Source organism: Lycorma delicatula, chromosome 1, assembly GCF_047948215.1.
Source record: "Lycorma delicatula isolate Av1 chromosome 1, ASM4794821v1, whole genome shotgun sequence".
NCBI lineage: Eukaryota > Metazoa > Arthropoda > Insecta > Hemiptera > Fulgoridae > Lycorma > Lycorma delicatula.
This window is the reverse complement of record NC_134455.1, coordinates 3859747-3877517: the sequence shown is the minus strand read 5'-3', so window position 1 is coordinate 3877517 and position 17771 is coordinate 3859747. Positions and strand designations below refer to the sequence as shown.

Genomic DNA, 17771 nt, shown 5'->3' with positions numbered 1-17771 from the left:
AATTATTCATTAAAAGTGAATTTATACCTACTTCTTACTAGGGGGTAACTTTTTAAGGTTTTAATTACAAATATTACAAAAAATTAGAATAAAATTAACATTACCAGTTAATTTAAATAGCAAATCAGACACTTAGTTTTATTTTTAACAGAAATTATGCATTTGTTACTGGAAGTGTTTATAGTTGTGTATATTTCGGTTTTCTTGTACAATTTTTGTGTGGTGAAAAAATGTTAAATTTATGCTTATTTAAAATTTATATTTACAGATTCGGAAATTGAGGACTTTGACTGTTTAAGTAGCCGAATTACACCAGTTAAGCAACAGGGTAAAAATTCATCATTCTCATCTACTTCTGCATCTGGAAAAAAGAAGAGATCTCATCGAATGAGCACAAGCGAAGTGCAGAGAAAGCGTTATGAATCCATTAGTTCTAATAGTGATCTTGATGTAACAGTTTCATCCCTGAGCTTTGATGATGTTCATGAAGAACCTTCTACTGAATGGATTACAGTTGATAAAACTCAAAAGTCTGTTAGTATTTTTTTTTTCTTATTGATACTACTGGTTTATCTACATTTTGTATAAATTTCACTTGTTGTCAGCAGCATTTATTTCAATTTTTTACTTAAATTACTACTTAGGTTTTTTGACCTTCAATAATTTTTTTCAATTTTTCTATTCAAACTATTGTTTAATGGAAATCACGTAATGGATGGGATGGAATTAATTATTTATGATATATTTACTGGCAGCCATTTTCCTGATGAATAAAATTTAAATATTAATGTGTTAAAAACAGTAGAATTTAACTGTGGAAATTCAGGTTTTTCTCATGTAGTTACATGAATGATATGTTTTTGAAGGTTTAATGTTCATCTAAAAAAATTAATGATGTTTAAAAATCTTAACAGTGATAAACAATTATTTCTTTTACTTTTTGTTTAATTAATTGTTAATTAGATGCCAGAAATAAAGTTAATAAGATTAGTTTTTAAACCAAAGTAAGTTAGTAATTAAAAGCTTTTGTGCTGAGTACCATCTTTAAATAAAATTAAAAAAAAAACATACAAAACTAATATTACCCTTTTTTAAACTACATAACTCTGAAGAAAAACACTAGTGTAAATAAATTTAATAAGAAACCCACACAAAAAATAGTCTGGAAAATTCAAAAAAGTTCAAAAAAATTAGGAGCTATATATTTTAGCAAATTCTCTTAACCAAAAAGAAATTGTATCACCATGGCCCTCTCTCCCAGCGACCTCAAGTCATTGGTGATTATAATTTCATCTTAAGTGTTCCTGTTAATCCTGCAGTGTTTGAAAACTGGAATTCCATGCTCCTCTTTTTTAAGCCTTAAGAGTCTAGAGTGTTGAAACTACCGGGTTGGTCTAGTGGTAAACTCATCATCACAAATCGGCTGTTTTCAAAGTTGAGAGTTCTAAGGTTCAAATCCTAGTAAAGGCAGTTACTATTATATGGATTTGAATACTAGATCGAGGATACCAGTGTTCTGTGGTGGTTGGATTTTATTAACCAAACATCTCAGGATGGTCGACCTGGGACTACAAGAATACACTTCATTTACATTCATACATATCACCCTCATTCATCCTCTAAAGTAATACCTTATAGTGGTTCCAGAGGCTAAACAGAAAAAAGAGAGAAAAAGAGTCTAGGATATTGAACATTATAGACTATTGCATGAAGTCAAGTCGCCTGGATACATGTTTCTTAAAATTCATTAAAATCTGCACTGTGGCACCATTTCATTGGAACCACATCACATGATAGTATACTTTTAATTAATGTAATTCATCAGGCAAAAAGCTGTTGAGCACTTCAATATAACAATTTATGTTGAAATAATACAATTTCTTTTGTTCTGTTTAAAAAAAAACATACCGTGATAGTATGAGTGTAAATCAGATATAAGTGGAATTTTATTTAAAAAAAAATTATTTATTGAAAAATAAAAGGCAAATATAATTTATTTTTCTACATAGCTTCCTGTTATAGAAATACATATTTTCCAGTGAGAAGGAAGGTTTTTTTATTACAGCATTGTAGAATGAAGCTGGATGCATCAGGAGCCAATTACAAAAACGAATCCCTTCACACTCTCGTTCACACCTCTCTCTTAGATATTTCTTCACACCTTCAAATCATTGTCCTCCTAGAGCTTCTTTAAGCGGCTCACGCAAATGAAAATCGCAGGGCGATAGGTCTGGGCTGTAGGGAGGTTGATCAAGTTGAGTCCAGTGCATTTCTTTTAGTTTTGAGACCATTAGAGCTGCAGTAAGGGGCCTGCATTGTCGTGGAGGAGGATGGCCTCTCGAATCAGTTGGTCTCATCTTTTGCAGCGATATGCAGCCCTCACCTCGTTCAACAGCTTGCAGTAGTAAGCAGCATTGATTGTGCATCACTCATTCAAAAAATCAATGAGCAAAATGCCTTGCCGGTCAAAAAATACTGGTTGAAAGAAACCTGCCAGCTGACAATCAAGTCTTGGCTTTCACTGGGGCTGCCTCCCCTTTCCATCGCCACTCCATTCTGGCTTGTTTCAACTGGGGAGTATAGTGGTGGAACTATGTTTCATCACAGGTGACAATCCGACTCAAAAATGCATCACCTTCTTTTGCAAAATCTGCTGTAAGCCTCTGACAGACATCCAAACATCTCAACTTCTGATCTGCAGTCAAAAGGCGAGGGACCCATCTGGTACACACTTTACGGAACTGTAAGTCGTTTGTGATGATCGTTTAACAGCTCCCATAACTTATTCCGACCTGTTCTGCAATTTTGGATACTCTCATCCATCAGTCGTCTTCAAGAATATATCAAACCATGCAAATTTTTTCATCTGTAATGCTGGTCTAAGGATTGCGATTGTGTTCCTGATTTTCCACTCGTTCTCCTTGAACTCTCTCTTTATGCCAGGCAAACACATGCGTCCTTGACAATTTTTGGTCCTTGAACTGTGCAGCGATCTCCGGAAAATTTCCGTCGCTTGAACTCTTCACGAGTAAGAAATTTTATAATTGTGTTGCGCAGTGGAGGGGTGCACCTGTTGCTCTAATATCATGAGCGTTATTGACGAATTGATTGGAAGTGTGGAATGGCCAGCTCTCCCCACTCCTAATGACCCCACCCAAGTATATTAGAAGTGCAAGCCCAGTCTTACCAACCATAGACAATTAGAAACAAACATCCCGTTTATGTTTGATTTACCCTCGTAATACTGAAATATTGCATCATATTGTAACTTTATTCAAAAGTTTAAAACAGCTTTAAAGCTTGTATATCACTGTATTTCCAACTTACAGGTGATACTGTTGTTTGTGATAATGCTGTTGAGGTGATTAATGAAATTAGATGATTCAGTGCTTCTTGCATGAAGTTACTATAGGTTTAATAGATAAAGATAAATGCTAAATAATTTTGTATCATGTGATAGTAATGAATAAACCACCAGTATATTCAAAATTTCTTATCGTACAGAGAGTATTGTTATTGCATTAATCATAGATTTGGCCTTCTACTGATAGAAAAGATTTGAAGTACAAATACGGTTTTGCACATATCAGCAAAAACTTTTCATCATCCTCATTATTTATATTTCTTATTGACTTAACTGTTGCTACATGATGGCAAACATTATAGAAAAACTATTATGTTAGAAATAACTAATAAAAACTGATTGATAAAAATCATATAAGTCCTTGCCTTAGATAAAAAAAAGTAGTTTTCTTTGTTGGACCTAAGAAAGAAGAATTATTAACAGCAAGAATTTATTCAAAATTAATTCCTTATTCCTAATCTTTAAACTATACTTTTCATTTTTAAATAAGGATGATCATAAAAATATACAAGAAAATTTGATGGATTAATAAATGCATTATGTTTTTAAATTATCTAGTTTCATAATTTAAAACATTCAATACAAAGTTATTTATTTATTAATATATTTTTAAGTGGCACCAACATCTATCATTATTACCTACTAAGACACTGTTTCTCAACATGTGGAGCGTGATAACACTATGGGGGATGCGAGCATATCAAAATGAAAATATTATTAAAAAAATGTATTCATTTACTGAAAGGAAATCAAAACAAAAGACATTCTGACATAATAAATAATAAAAATACATTTACACTGATATAATACACTTATAGATAGGATTATATCAGTACTGCACAATGTGTTTAATAATTAACTTATCAATACTAAATTGCAAACAAGTTTAATAATTATTAGTGACTCCCTTGGGCCTGCCTTGACGAGCAAAATTTTTCAAAGGGAGATTTAATATTAGACATAGACACTCTGTGTTCATTTTCTAAAAAAAGCCGAGGTCTATATTTCATATTCAAAGCAGTCACCAAAGAAAATCCAGTTTCGCAAAGGAAGAATGTTGAAAATGGTAATAGTAAACAAAATGCTCTTGTTTTTTAGTACAGGACCCTGCCCAAAATTCAAAGAATGAGTTATTACTAAATTGTCTTTAGATTTCACCATTTGCTGTGAAGTCTGTCAAGATTTCTTTTTCAACAGTTGAGAACCGCTTGGGAGTATTTTGAAATGGATCCCTAACCCACTCATAACTTGCTACCAAGTTGTCGTTAGCAAGAAAATACTTTTTAAAATTCTTTGCCAGCATGGCTAAATGATTTTCAATGGTTACAAAAACAACTTATATGTTATTTTCTCCTGGAGTCGAAGAGTCAACGTATTTAATTTCTTGAATGTCAACTAAGTAGCTCAATTCCATACAAATAAACCATCTCAAAACTTTTCTGCTTCCGCTCTGTTTTCCTCTACTAGAAAAATGATGATTTCATCTCTTAATTCATAAACACATTCCAAAAATTTCCCATGTGGTAACCATCTTGCCTTGTAATGAAATAGTAACACTGAATGTACTGCACCTATGTCTTTACAAACTGCAGAAAAGATTCTTGATTTTAAGGGTCTCATTTTTATATAATTTACTATGGGTACAACCGTTGTTAGCACAATATTCAGACCAGGGCTCATTTCTTTGAAAGCCAGAGCTTCTTTGTAGTTCATACAATGTGTCCAGACACATTGTGAAGATTTTTGTTTCACAAGTGCTTGTATACTTTGGAATCATCCAGACATTTAATGAGCATCATTGGTGCATATTCCGATGCAATTTTTCCACTCTGTGTTTGCCTTATTTAAGAAATCATTTAAGATAGCAAATAATGCAAGGGCACTGTTATTTTGAGTTCTGTTGGTTTGCAGAAAAGTAGTTCTTCTACTGCTGATATACAATCACAAAATTGAACATAGGCAATGAAATAAGCATCTTTATTGCTGCTACCTGTTGCATCAAGCTGAATTGAAAACAATTTGTCATGCAAAAGCTGCAATTCCCGAAAAGCTGGTGCTGTACATCAATTATATCACCAATTCATTGGGCAACAGTATCATTTGATAGAGGTATGGACTGCAATTGTTTGGCAAAATTATCTCCTAACATATTGTCTACAATCTCAATTACAGCTAGTAAAATAAGCTCTTCACCAATGATGTGAGGCTTTTACATCTGGTTATTTTATATGAAACTGTAAGAGGAAAATAAAGCTTTTTCATTTACAAAGCTTTTTTTAAAAATGATTTTTAAATGATTTTTTTTTTTCATATGATTTTAATTTTAATTCAAAGAATTCTTGGGGTTTGTTAATTTACTCACTCTGAAGCGTTTCCAAATATCATGTAAGTTTAATAGTTTCATGCTGTCTACAACCAAAAATTTTGAGGAAGGTACACACAGGAACCTTTCTTCTTCATCTACTTCAGTACTGGTAAACCCAAAATTTAAGTATTCTTGAGAATATTTTCTTGATTTTATTTTTGGAACCATGCTCATCAGTGCATTTGATATGCTTCACTACTGGTCTAATGCTCACTTACATACACTTTTATCCATGCTTCTGTATAAATTTACTGCCGTGAATATTTTAATACCATGAATTGTATTTAACATGCAAATTACAACATACACATTCACAATAGATTTAATAGCGATAGAAAGATCGACTCAACTGCGACTGGTTGGAACTGAATGAGGTGCAGCATTTATAAATATTTGCACAGATGGTCACACAGACATTCCAGAATGTTCAAAACAAACCAGAATTTCTTGCGAAGCCCTAAGAATGTCCGTATGGTAGACGTAATAGAGAGTAGGTGAGATTAATGTCCGTGGTAGGCAGCAATAGAGAGGCTTCGATTCTGGTTTTGTCAATGCAGCAGATTGGTGTTGCCAAATATCAATAAATCTACTTATTCTTGGTAATTTTTAAGGTTTGTAATTAAGGTCGTAGTGTAGCTTTACCATCAAAATATATTATTATTGTGTGCATTGTTATTATATGAGAAGGGGGTGTAATGAAAATTATGATTAAAATTGGGTTGCAGATACTGAGAGGTTGAGAAACTCTCTATTAAGAAATACTAACAGTATGTAAAATAACTGCACTCAGTTTTTTAATTATTTTTTTTAAATTTTCACGACTCAAGATCTGGTTTGATTGGTTATTTGATTCGTTAGTTACACCCTTCATTTTCCAGAACATTTTTTCTGAGATATTCCATGTGTTGAAGAGCCATCAGAGTGTAATTGTTGCGGTTTCCTATCTTTTCCAGAATCTTATAGATTTATCATTATTACTTATAAAGGTTCATTGAAAAAGATGTCTTTGATTTCAATATAAAATGTGTTAAATAATAATAATCAATGTATGTGATTATTGTATTAAACTGTGTTGACACATTGTAGTTTTTTATTTTGTCACTACAGTAACCTTGCATTCAAGGTTATTGCAGTTAGCTCTGCAAAGTTAGAGACTATAAGCATTTGCATTAGCCTTTTTACAATTTGACATCTCAATCAGAGTAGTAGAAAGCATAGTGTATGTTATAGTTTACATGTTTAAATTAATTGTAACAGTACATTGGAACTACTTTATCTTCTGTTAAAAATAAAATTTATCTATAAAAGGTTTTTATCTCCAGTGCTTGAAAGAGAGAATCATTACTATCATTTGATATATAATGGCTACCCGCCTCTATGAATCATGAGTTCTTGCCAGTGATTACGGGGCTTAAGTGCTCAGTGATACAGGGTAGTTGGACTGAAGGTTCAACCATATCAAAGTGATATCCGTTGAGAGCCAAACTAAGGAATGATTCCTGAAAGAAGACAGCAGCTCTTTCAGTAGCTGTTAAGGGCATAGGTCAGGAAGACTTAAACATCCATATCAACAGTCATCTGAGTACTGCACAGCTGAAAGCTGGATGGAAAACTACAGCTGTTCTTTTTTCCAAGATAATTTATTTTTCCAAGCCCTCTGCATTTTCATGTAACAAAGATGGAGGGGCCTTTCTTGGCAAAATGTTCTGGAAGAAAACTAGTCACCTGTTTGGATCTCTGGATGAGGACTGCTAAGGAAGGGGTCACCAAAAATTAAAAAATAACATTCTATGACTCGGAGCATGGAATGTTAGAAGCCTAAAAAAGTTTGTTAGGTTAGAAAATTTAAAGAGGGAAATGGGTAGGTTAGATGTAGATGTTGTAGGAATTAGCATGGTTTGGTGAGAAGAGGAAAACGACTTTTGATTGAATGATTTGAGAATAATTAACTCAGCATCAAATAAAAGGCAGGTAGGAGTAGGTTTCATAATGAACAAGAATATAGGGAAGGGTTTTCAAAAAACATAGCTATAGAATCATTGTTATCAGAATAATATCAAAACGTAAGCCGTCAATGATTGTTAACATCTGTGTGCCTGCTAGTGCTTGATGATGATGAGATAGAGGGTGTATACAAAGAAATTGATGAAGCAATTTAACACATAAAAAGGCAATGAAAATTTAATAATAGTTGGAGATTGAAATGCAAGCATCAGAAAAGGCAAGGAAGGAAATATAATGGGTAAATATGGGGTAGGCAAAAGAAATGAAAGAGGGAACTGACTTATTGAGTTTTGCATGAAGTATAATTTAGTAATTGCCAACATCCTGTTTAAAAATCATTATAGAAAATATACACATAGAAAAAGCCGGGCAATAGTGCAAAGTATCAGATAGATTATATCATGGTTAAACAAAGATTTAGAAATTAACTCGTCAACTGCAAAGCATATCCAGAAGCAGACATTGATAGCAACCATAATTTAGTGATAATGAAATGTTGATTGTGTTTTAAAAACCTGAAGAAAAGGTGCCAGATGAATCTGTGGAATTTAGAGAAGCTTGAGGAAGAGGAGGTAGAGAAGATTTTTGAGGAAAACATTGCAAGAAGTCTGAGTAATAAAGGTAAGGTAGAAAATATAGAAGAAGAATGGAAGAATATTAAAAAGGAAATTCCTAAATCAGCAGAAGTGAACTTATGCGGAACAAAAATAATTGGATATCAGAGGATATATAGCAGCTGATGGATGAGCATAGAAAGTATAAGAATGCTAGTGATGAAGAAGGTAAAAGGACCTATCAGGAGTTAAGAAATACAGATAGTGTAAATTAATGAAAGAAGAGTGAATTAAAGAAAAGTGTTCAGAAGTGTAAAGAGAGAAATGATCATTGGTAAAATAGATGGAGCATATAGGAAAGTTAAGGAGAATTTTGTGGTACATAAGTTAAAATCTAATAATGTATTAAATAAAGATATTACACTGATTTAAAATACAAAACAGAAGGTCGATACGTAGGTGGAATATATGAAGAGTTATACAGAGGAAGTGAATTAGAAACTGGTGTTATAGAGAAAGTCGAAGAGGATGAAAAAGCAGATACAGTACTGACTGAGATCTGAATTTAATAGAGCATTAAAGGATTTGAATGGGAGAAAGACTTCTGGGATAGACAGAATACCTGCAGAATTACTGCGCATTGTAGGTGAGGAAGCAAACAGCGATTGATAGATTATACAAACTGGTGCGTAATATTTACAAAAAAGGGGAAGTTCCATCAGACTTCAAAAAGAGTATTATTGTTTTGATACCAAAGAAAACAGGAGTAGATAAATGTGAAGAATACAGAACAATTAGCTTAACTACTCATGAATCAAAAATTTTAACTAGAATTCTGTACAGAAGAATTAAGAGGAGAGTAGAAGAAATGTTAGAAGAAGACCAATTTGGTTTCAGGAAAAGTATAGGGACAAGGGAAGCAATTTTAGTGCTCAGATTGATAGTAGAAAGAAGATTAAAGAAAAAACCAACATACATGGCATTTATAGACTTAGAAAAGGCATTTGAATTGGAATTAAATGTTCAGCGTGTATTAGAAATAAAGTAGATGGACCACTGAATATAAAAGTAGGATGAGAAAAGATTATGGAGGTAGAAGAATTTTGTTATTTGGGAAGTAGAATTACTAAAGATGGACGAAGCAGGAGCGATATAAAATGCCGAATAGCACAAGCGAAACAAGCCTTCAGTAAGAAATATAATTTGTTTACATCAAAAATTAATTTAAATGTCAGGAAAAGATTTTTGAAAGTGTATGTTTGGAGTGTCGCTTTATATGGAAGTGAAACTTGGACGATCGGAGTATCTGAGAAAAAAAGATTAGAAGCTTTTGAAATGTGGTGCTATAGGAGAATGTTAAAAATCAGATGGGTGGATATAGTGACAAATGAAGAAGTGTTGTGGCAAATTGATGAAGGAAGAAGCATTTGGAAAAATATAGTTAAAAGAAGAGACAAACTTCTATAGGCCACACCTTAAGGCATTCTGGTATAATCGCTTTGATATTGAAGGGACAGGTAGATAAAAAAAACTGTGCAGGCTGGCAACGTTTGGAATATGTAAAACAAATTCCAGGTTGGAATCCCGGTTAGGTATGGCATTTTTCATATGCTACAAAATTCCATTTCCATATCCCACACACAAGCTTCAAGCGTATGTAGTGATATAGAGTCAAAAAAAAAAAATTGTTAGGGTTTTAGAATGTAGGGGGTTTACCAAAATGAGACAACTGGCACTAGATAGGGGATCTTAGAGAGCTGCATCAAACCAGTTAAAAAAAAAAATGGCTAACATGGTCAGTTGCTCCTAGATTGAGGTATAGTATCATTGAGATGTTTCCTGAGCAAAAGAGGTTATTACATGGAAATGTACTAAGGCAAACATTTTTTATGTGCAACTTGCACTATTTTTTAATAAAACTTACAAATTTTCTGTACATTTTCATATTAAGTGTCATATTTAATGAAATCTTTTATTATTTAATTATAAAATCATGACAGCTTTCAATGACTGTATTTAAACAAGAACACTTAGTGAAAAAAATAATTTATGAAATCCATGATTATCAGTACAAAAATTTCCTTATAATTGATCAGTTATTTAAGTGGTAAGATTTTTATAAACCGGCTAGGCAATATAAAACATCAAAGTTATAAATTAAGAAATAACCTATTAGATAAAGGGATTCATTCAGTGGTTAGTTGATAAGTTGCTGGATTGATGCTATAATTCATATTGTGTACATGCATTATTTTTTTTGTTGTAGATTCAATCACGTTTAAAGGTATTAGTAAGAGCTTCAACCATTGAACCATATTCTGATGAGTATGTTCAGCTGCCTTTGCCATCTTCTGTTTCATCTGTAATGAATATAAAAAATGTAACTTCACCAATTGCTGTTATGGCCTCATCACCACCACCTCCTTCTTTAAATAATACTACTCAGTTTCCACAACTTTCCAACCAGTCATTTTCCAAGTCTGTTATGAGCAGTTCTTCACGAAATAGGTAATGATTTAATATGTATTTAACTGAAATTTTTAATTAATTTTTGATTTTAATCTTATTAAAAATAGTTTTAACTGATTTTAATACAACCTTTATTCAATCAGTGGATTGATTATTAATTACATCAGTGGTGTATGTTATTGGAACCGATCATTAATAAATAATATTAATAAATGTGTCATAAATAGAGTGGCACTGATCACAAAACTTTTAATGTAAGAAAATTTTCCATTTGTACCTATTTGCAGCTTTAATTTACATCTGAAAGCAGGCAAACTGATTGAATTCCTTTAAATTGCCTAATATTCTCCCTTCTGTCAGTCTGTAGTTATGTTTATGATTTATTTTGTTTGTGTAATTAAGCTACTGCTTTCCATATCTTATTTTTATGTGCAAACTTAAAAAAAGTTAACGTCATTAAATTTATGGATTAAAATGATTTTCTTTACTTTCTATAGTGAAAGACAAATCTAGACATCTTAAGCATAGACCTATATGAAGTAAGCATACTGATGATGAACATTGTAAACAGACATGCACATCATGCAACCATTTACAACTGAATCAGTCTCCTTATTAAGTATACGGCTATTCATTTTTGAGTAAATTTGTTTAGAAAACTTAAGTTACTTACTGCTAATTGTTTAATTGATATACAATACCTTGTTTTTTTAAATAAATATTTAATGAATGACATACATGCAAAATAAATTTGAATATTTTTTTTTTACTAAGTGTAGATCATAAATTAATATAAGTAATCTTTACTTCCCATTTTGCTCATGTAAAAAGATGGAATTTGCTGGAAAAAAAGATTATAATAATATAAAAACAACAAAAATCTTACTTTTCTATTGAGAAATGCAGATTTATCATTTGCATCTTTATAGATGTTAAAAGTTAAATTAATAAAAGCATAAAAATTTAATTCTCTTCAATAAATATTGTGATTTGAGCATTAAAAATGAAACGCAAAATGGTATGTCATATTCTCTGTATTATTATTAATTTTTATCTCTGAGATGTTTCACTTTTGGAATTACAGTATAAGGGGCCATGGGGCATACCTCATTCAGTGCTGAGGTGCATTTAACACAGTTTGTACAATTCTTCATGTCTCCAGAATTGCTGATTTTTGGGCTTTTAAAATTATGACTTTAGGCTAACCTTTTCTATGTATCTGTTTAAATTTTTGTTAATTAATCCATTTGCTGTTATCACAATGGAAATAACTTCTATTGAGTTCAGTCTGTAAATTTCTTTATATTCTATTGCCAGAGGGTTTTACTTGGTTATTTTATCTGTTTCAACCTTATTAATATTGTGATTGGTCCTGTCAGCAGGACCAAGTCATCAATCAGAATAGCAATTTTTTCTCTAATGTTGTGTAAAACCATGTCTGACTTATTTGCAGCAATAAATTTGTCAGTACGTATGGAGAGATCGTAATACAGTCTATAATGCTCATTTTACAATGTAGGTCTGGCCTTATATTCATAATAAGTACAATGCTCCCTGTCGTCCTAATTTTAATGCCAATGCCTGATGAACAATGTTTACTGTAAGATTGTGGCGATGTAGATAGTCCATGTTAGCCAAGTTGGAGCATCCAGTTATCAAATGATCAATTGTTTCTGATGATTCATGGCATACTCTGCAGTCATCACTGATGTCCTGATTTTCTATGAAATTTTTGTAATTGTTTGTCACAATGACCTGGTCCTGGATGGAATGGATAAACCCTTCAGTTTCTCCAAATAGAGACCCATCCCTTACGCAACACGTAGATGTGTCCTTATCAGCATTGTCGAGAGAATGGGGAAATCTACCGTGGAATGCCTTAGATTTCCATGCTTGAATCCTATCACTGGTTGTAATGATATTGGGATAGAGATTGTCATCATTCAGTTTTAGAGGGGAGTAGCCCATGTCAAGTGTAACTATTGCTTTGTGCAAAGATGATGTTTCAGACCTGGAGAGAAAATATCTCTTCATTTATGCAATCTGTCTGTTATAAAGTGACTTCAGGTTGAGGAGGCCTCTACCACCTTCTTTACGATAGATATACAAACGTTCTACTGTGGATTTAGGGTGATGCATATGTATTTTGTTAATGTTGTGTGTACCAAGTTGTTGAGGTTTTCAAGAACTGTCTGTCTAAACTTTAAGTCAGGATTGGTGCACACATAGCTTTTATTTTTACATTTTATATAACCAGAAAATCACTTAGTAAAATTAAATTTTAAGCCAATGTTGCTAAAAAGGATTCTATCGTGTTCAGCTGTCTCTGTCCAACCCTTGTGTAACAAGACAGCAGGACCAAGTTATCGGCAAACCCGATGGTACCAGTCGTCCCATCGAGCTCACCTAATTTCGAGCCAACAATTAAATTTAAAACAGGGTCAATAATTATATGAAAAAGAAGAGCTCCATGACTGTTTGACTCCATGACTGAGAGCAATGTTGAACTGCTGACCTAATTATATTAAAAAGAAGAGCAGATACTAGATCACCCTGTTTGACTCCATGACTGAGAGCAATGTTGAACTGCTGACCTTCGGACTGGAATACTGTCTGGACCCCAGTGTACATGGATTGAATAGCTCCGACAAATCTGTCAGGAAAACCACACACCTTCAGGGCAGCTCAAATGGCTTCATGCGAGACAGCATTTAAGGCCTTCTCTACATCAACCATTGTGACCGCTGCTCCCTCCTGTCTACCTGATTTGGCCCCATCAATTGCCTCATTCAATACAAAATAATTCATAAAACATCCATTCCCGGCCACAAATCACCTCTGAGAGAATGCAGCTGGACTCTCGCCTGAATACAGGACTGAAGAAGCCCAGCATACACCCTCACCAGAATAGAACTTATGGTTACAGGCCACCAAGCCCCTGGATCTTTCGGTCCTTATTAGGTTTAGGAATGAATGTCGTCCTATTTATTTTCCACGGCTCAAGGTAATAATTTTTAATAAATAAAACAGAAAATAACTTTAGCAGGAGGTGCTATCATTGCGACACAAGTCATCCAGGCCTGGAGCTTCCTTCGCCAAGTCGCTTTACCCTTTGCTTGATTTCTTTTAATACTGATGGTGGCATGACTAAATCAATAGTCATATTCTCAGAAGTAGGATAAATTTTGATCTAACTGATTGCCCCCAGAGCTTGATATAAGGCTTCTTCAACCGAGCTAACGGGGCATTTATCCTCTCCTCCGGGTCTTTGAGGGAAAGGTCACCTGCAACTACCATATCGGCAAAATTGCTATGCACCTTGCGGTAGACTTCCTGCGTCCTTGCATATCACGCTTCTTCTTGTTATTATGGCCTCTATCACGTGTGCATCCCATATTTGATACTCTTAATTTTGAATTTCGGGATTTTTCATTATTAGATTTGGATTTCAGTGCATCAGCGAGTTCTCCAACCAACCCATCAATGATCTCACAGCCAAACTCCTGCCCTGCAATGATACAGTCCAGCAAAACATTACACTGGTCAATAAACTTTATGAGTTTACCACCAGAGAGTCATGGATTGGCTTCTCTAGCCCTCCACGCCATCAAGACAAGATGACCACCAGTGCCAGTGATGGCACTCATCACTTCCCACCTCAACCTCAAGCACTTTTGGTGACCTAGGTGGTGATGGACCCCCATCCACACTTTCCAGTGAGGTCTCACATCCCAACCCCGTAGGGGAAGAAACCCACTTTGTGAAGCTTCTGATCACCAACCCCCTTTCCTAGCTCTGATGGGCTTTAATGGGAGTCGTCTTTCGCCCTCTAACCTTTTACATATAGTAATAAGCCAGGCCTCATTGGGACGCCACCAATGTAAATGCCTCGGTAGATATTTACATCGGTGATTTTTAAACTCAGCTTTTGCCTTCACTATAGGCCTCGTCCAAACATCTTAAATGGCCTACATTGTTGCTCTTTGAACTAGCTAACCAAGCTTGCGGAAGCATGAACCCCGCATCTAGTGCTACTTTTATTGAGCCAATTTCTAGTAAATGTCTGGAAATTTGAGACAAATTAGCAACAACATACCACCAAAAATGTTGTTTGCAACAAAAAAATTTAGTCCTAGTTCCCTTAGTGAACTCTACTTCAGTTCATATCCCTGACTTTAGGTTAATTTATCGACTCCGGTGTGGTCTACAAGGGAGTGGCGGACAGACCTCCTACTCCCACTCAGCTCCATCGCAGAGTCCCACGTGACATTTACTTTCTTCAACCATCATTAAGATGCTGCTACATCTCATGGCTGCATGGGATCCATGCCCTTGGCAGTGCAGCTAAAATTCAAATAATCACCACAATTTCTATATAATCATGGCTAGACACCAATACACCTACCTCCGGCCAATCAACTGCCCAGACGGTCCCTAGCCACCCAAGGTGTTACTCTACTATACCCCTTCAGCCAACCTGCTCAGGGCGAGGACTCAAAGGATGCCAGCCACATTAGTCCATTCTCTGTGAGTTTCCAGTTGACATGTAGATGAAAGGAGTCCACTCTCTCAAGTTCCCTAATAACTCTGGTATGTTCAGCCTTGTACCAAGGACAAACATAAAGGACATGGTCCACAGTGTCATCAACCCTACAGTCCGGACAGTTCTACCCGTAATCAGGATGGATTACGCTATGGACACCAAAGAAGGCATTGATGGCCTTCTTTGCAACAAACTGGAGGGGCTCCTTGAATTGATGTGTCTCATCAAGGATAACACCCAGATACTTCTGAACGGTAACATACCTAATCGGAAACCCGTCCATGACAACCCACAGGTGATGGGTCATAGCTAGACAACCTTTAAGGAGCGTCATAGTGGTTTTCTCCACACTGAAAACTATCTTATGCTGAAGACTCCACAACCTGAGAATCTTAGATGTTTGCGTCACTCTGAGCTCTATCTCGGCACATGAGTTGCCCTTGACCAACAACAACCCATCATTGGCATAAGCCCTGATGCAGCAACCACCAGGCATCCACATCCGCATAAGAGAGTCGAACTCAATGACCCAAACGAGTGGACCTAAAACACTGTGCTGCAGACAACCTTTTGACAGGGTCTTTTCTACTTCTGAGTCGCCATCACGAAGGACGACGGTTCTGTTGCTGAAGTAGCTCATGAGAGTTCTAATCTCATTTAGCATGCACCCATGCTGCTGAAGTTGAAACAAGGCAAAGGGCTACCACAAGTTATTGACGGCACCGGATATGTCCAAAAAGACACCAACCACATATTTGCACTCGCTGGATAAAGCCAGATCCATTACCCTAAGAATTGCATCCTCTGTCCTCTTGCCAGGGCAAAAACCATACTGGTTGTCTATCACCATATGGTTAGATGTCAACCTACAATTAATGCGGAGGTACAAACCTCAAAAACCTTACCTACTACAGGCAAGAGCGTCAGAGGATAGTAAATGGAACTTACAGTGGACTTACATTTCCAACACGCTGGGAAATCTCCAAAAAAAGCATCCTATTAAAAATCCTAGTCAAAGGACCAAAAATCACCAGCAACGTGTGAACAAGGAGCTGCACTGTGATACTATCATACCCGGGGGCTTTATTCCTAGCCAAGCTACAAATTACTTGGCGGACTTCCACCTCAGTAATCTCAGAAGACAAATTCTCAGAGTGAAAACCAACAACTTCTCTGTGAACACGTCGATGATACGAGGTTTCACCAACCTCTGGAAGCAGATTGTTCATCAGAAGAGTGAGGACACAATCTTTGTCTATAACAGCTGCATCCTGGGTTAAGAGAGCCGACAGAAGAATGTCTTTTTTCCACTTATGACCAAGTACTCTACAGACAAGACTCCATGGGTCTTTGTTTCCCTGCTCTTATACAAAAGAGCACCAGGAATCACACTTAAAAGACCTAACCTTGTGAAAATACTCGGTTCCTTCCAATGATAATCCGCAATCAGAACTGCACACTGATCAGGATCACCCTCACACTGTGTGGTTCTCCTGAGCCGGTCCACAGTCTGCTTCATCACGTTCAAGTCCCGAGTCCACCATCAAGACTCGGGTCCTGAGTCTTGACCCGTGCTTCTGGGAATCGACTGTTCAGCAGCTTCAACAACTGCAGAAGAAAAATTCTCTGTCAGGTTGTCTAATGGGACCTCGTCCAGACTTCAAGCAAAAACTCGCAGCCTGGCCAAAAGAATGTTTAAAAACCTAGGCCAATCCGTCCACCTGTGCAGGAAGTGCCCCGGCTGAAAATGAACATTAACCTTAAAGACATCACGCAGCCCACCTCCCAATTCAGAAATTATTAGCCAATGATCACTCTCTCAATCAACTACAGACCAGTTAAGAATCCTGCCAAGGATATCCTTACCCATGGTAACATTGATGTTGGTACCATGGAAGGCCCTCCACAAACCAACTGCACCAGCAAAGGTAGACAATTCACTGGCTACATTAAAGACATCAAAATGATGCTGTGCAATGAAACCTTCGATCAATTCGCCACCATCATCCATGATCCCACTTTGCCAAAGACGTCATTTGAAAAGTTGAGTAAGCCCACTGGCATGACTACTACCTGTAGCGAGCTACGGGCAGCTTCTGTACCTTCTGTATTCCCCTGTCACTCTTTGTACCTCTTGGCCACTACTCATTCGATTTGAAAACCACAGATTACAGCCCTCATTCTGAAAAGAATGCAAGCAGGACTATGGAGTATTCCCTTGCTCGTTACAGGAACTTACGACCAGGAGTCGTTGTCACCTTTCAGCCGCAGTGAGGCGAGTTCGCGTCAATAAATCAGCACCTTGATACCTCCGCAAAAAGTGAAAATGACGAGTCTTAAAATCAATGGTAACTGTGATAATAGCCTCGATCCAAAAAAGCCCGACACTGCTGGAGGGTACACACACAATCAGACAGCCCAAAAAGTACAGCCCTCATACTGCTCATAAATTCATGAGTTTCTCGCATCAGC

At 35.7% G+C, this 17771-nt stretch overlaps 1 protein-coding gene across 1 annotated transcript in view; it reads left to right on the top strand.

Annotated features, from left to right (window-relative positions):
* LOC142323047 (inhibitor of Bruton tyrosine kinase) overlaps positions 1-17771 on the top strand; it is a 135853-nt gene that overhangs the window by 108225 nt on the left and 9857 nt on the right. Inside the window, exons 17-18 of the mRNA XM_075362194.1 lie at positions 269-534; positions 10554-10795. Of these exons, the coding sequence (XP_075218309.1) occupies positions 269-534; positions 10554-10795 (508 nt within the window). The remainder of the gene's footprint in view (positions 1-268; positions 535-10553; positions 10796-17771) is intronic.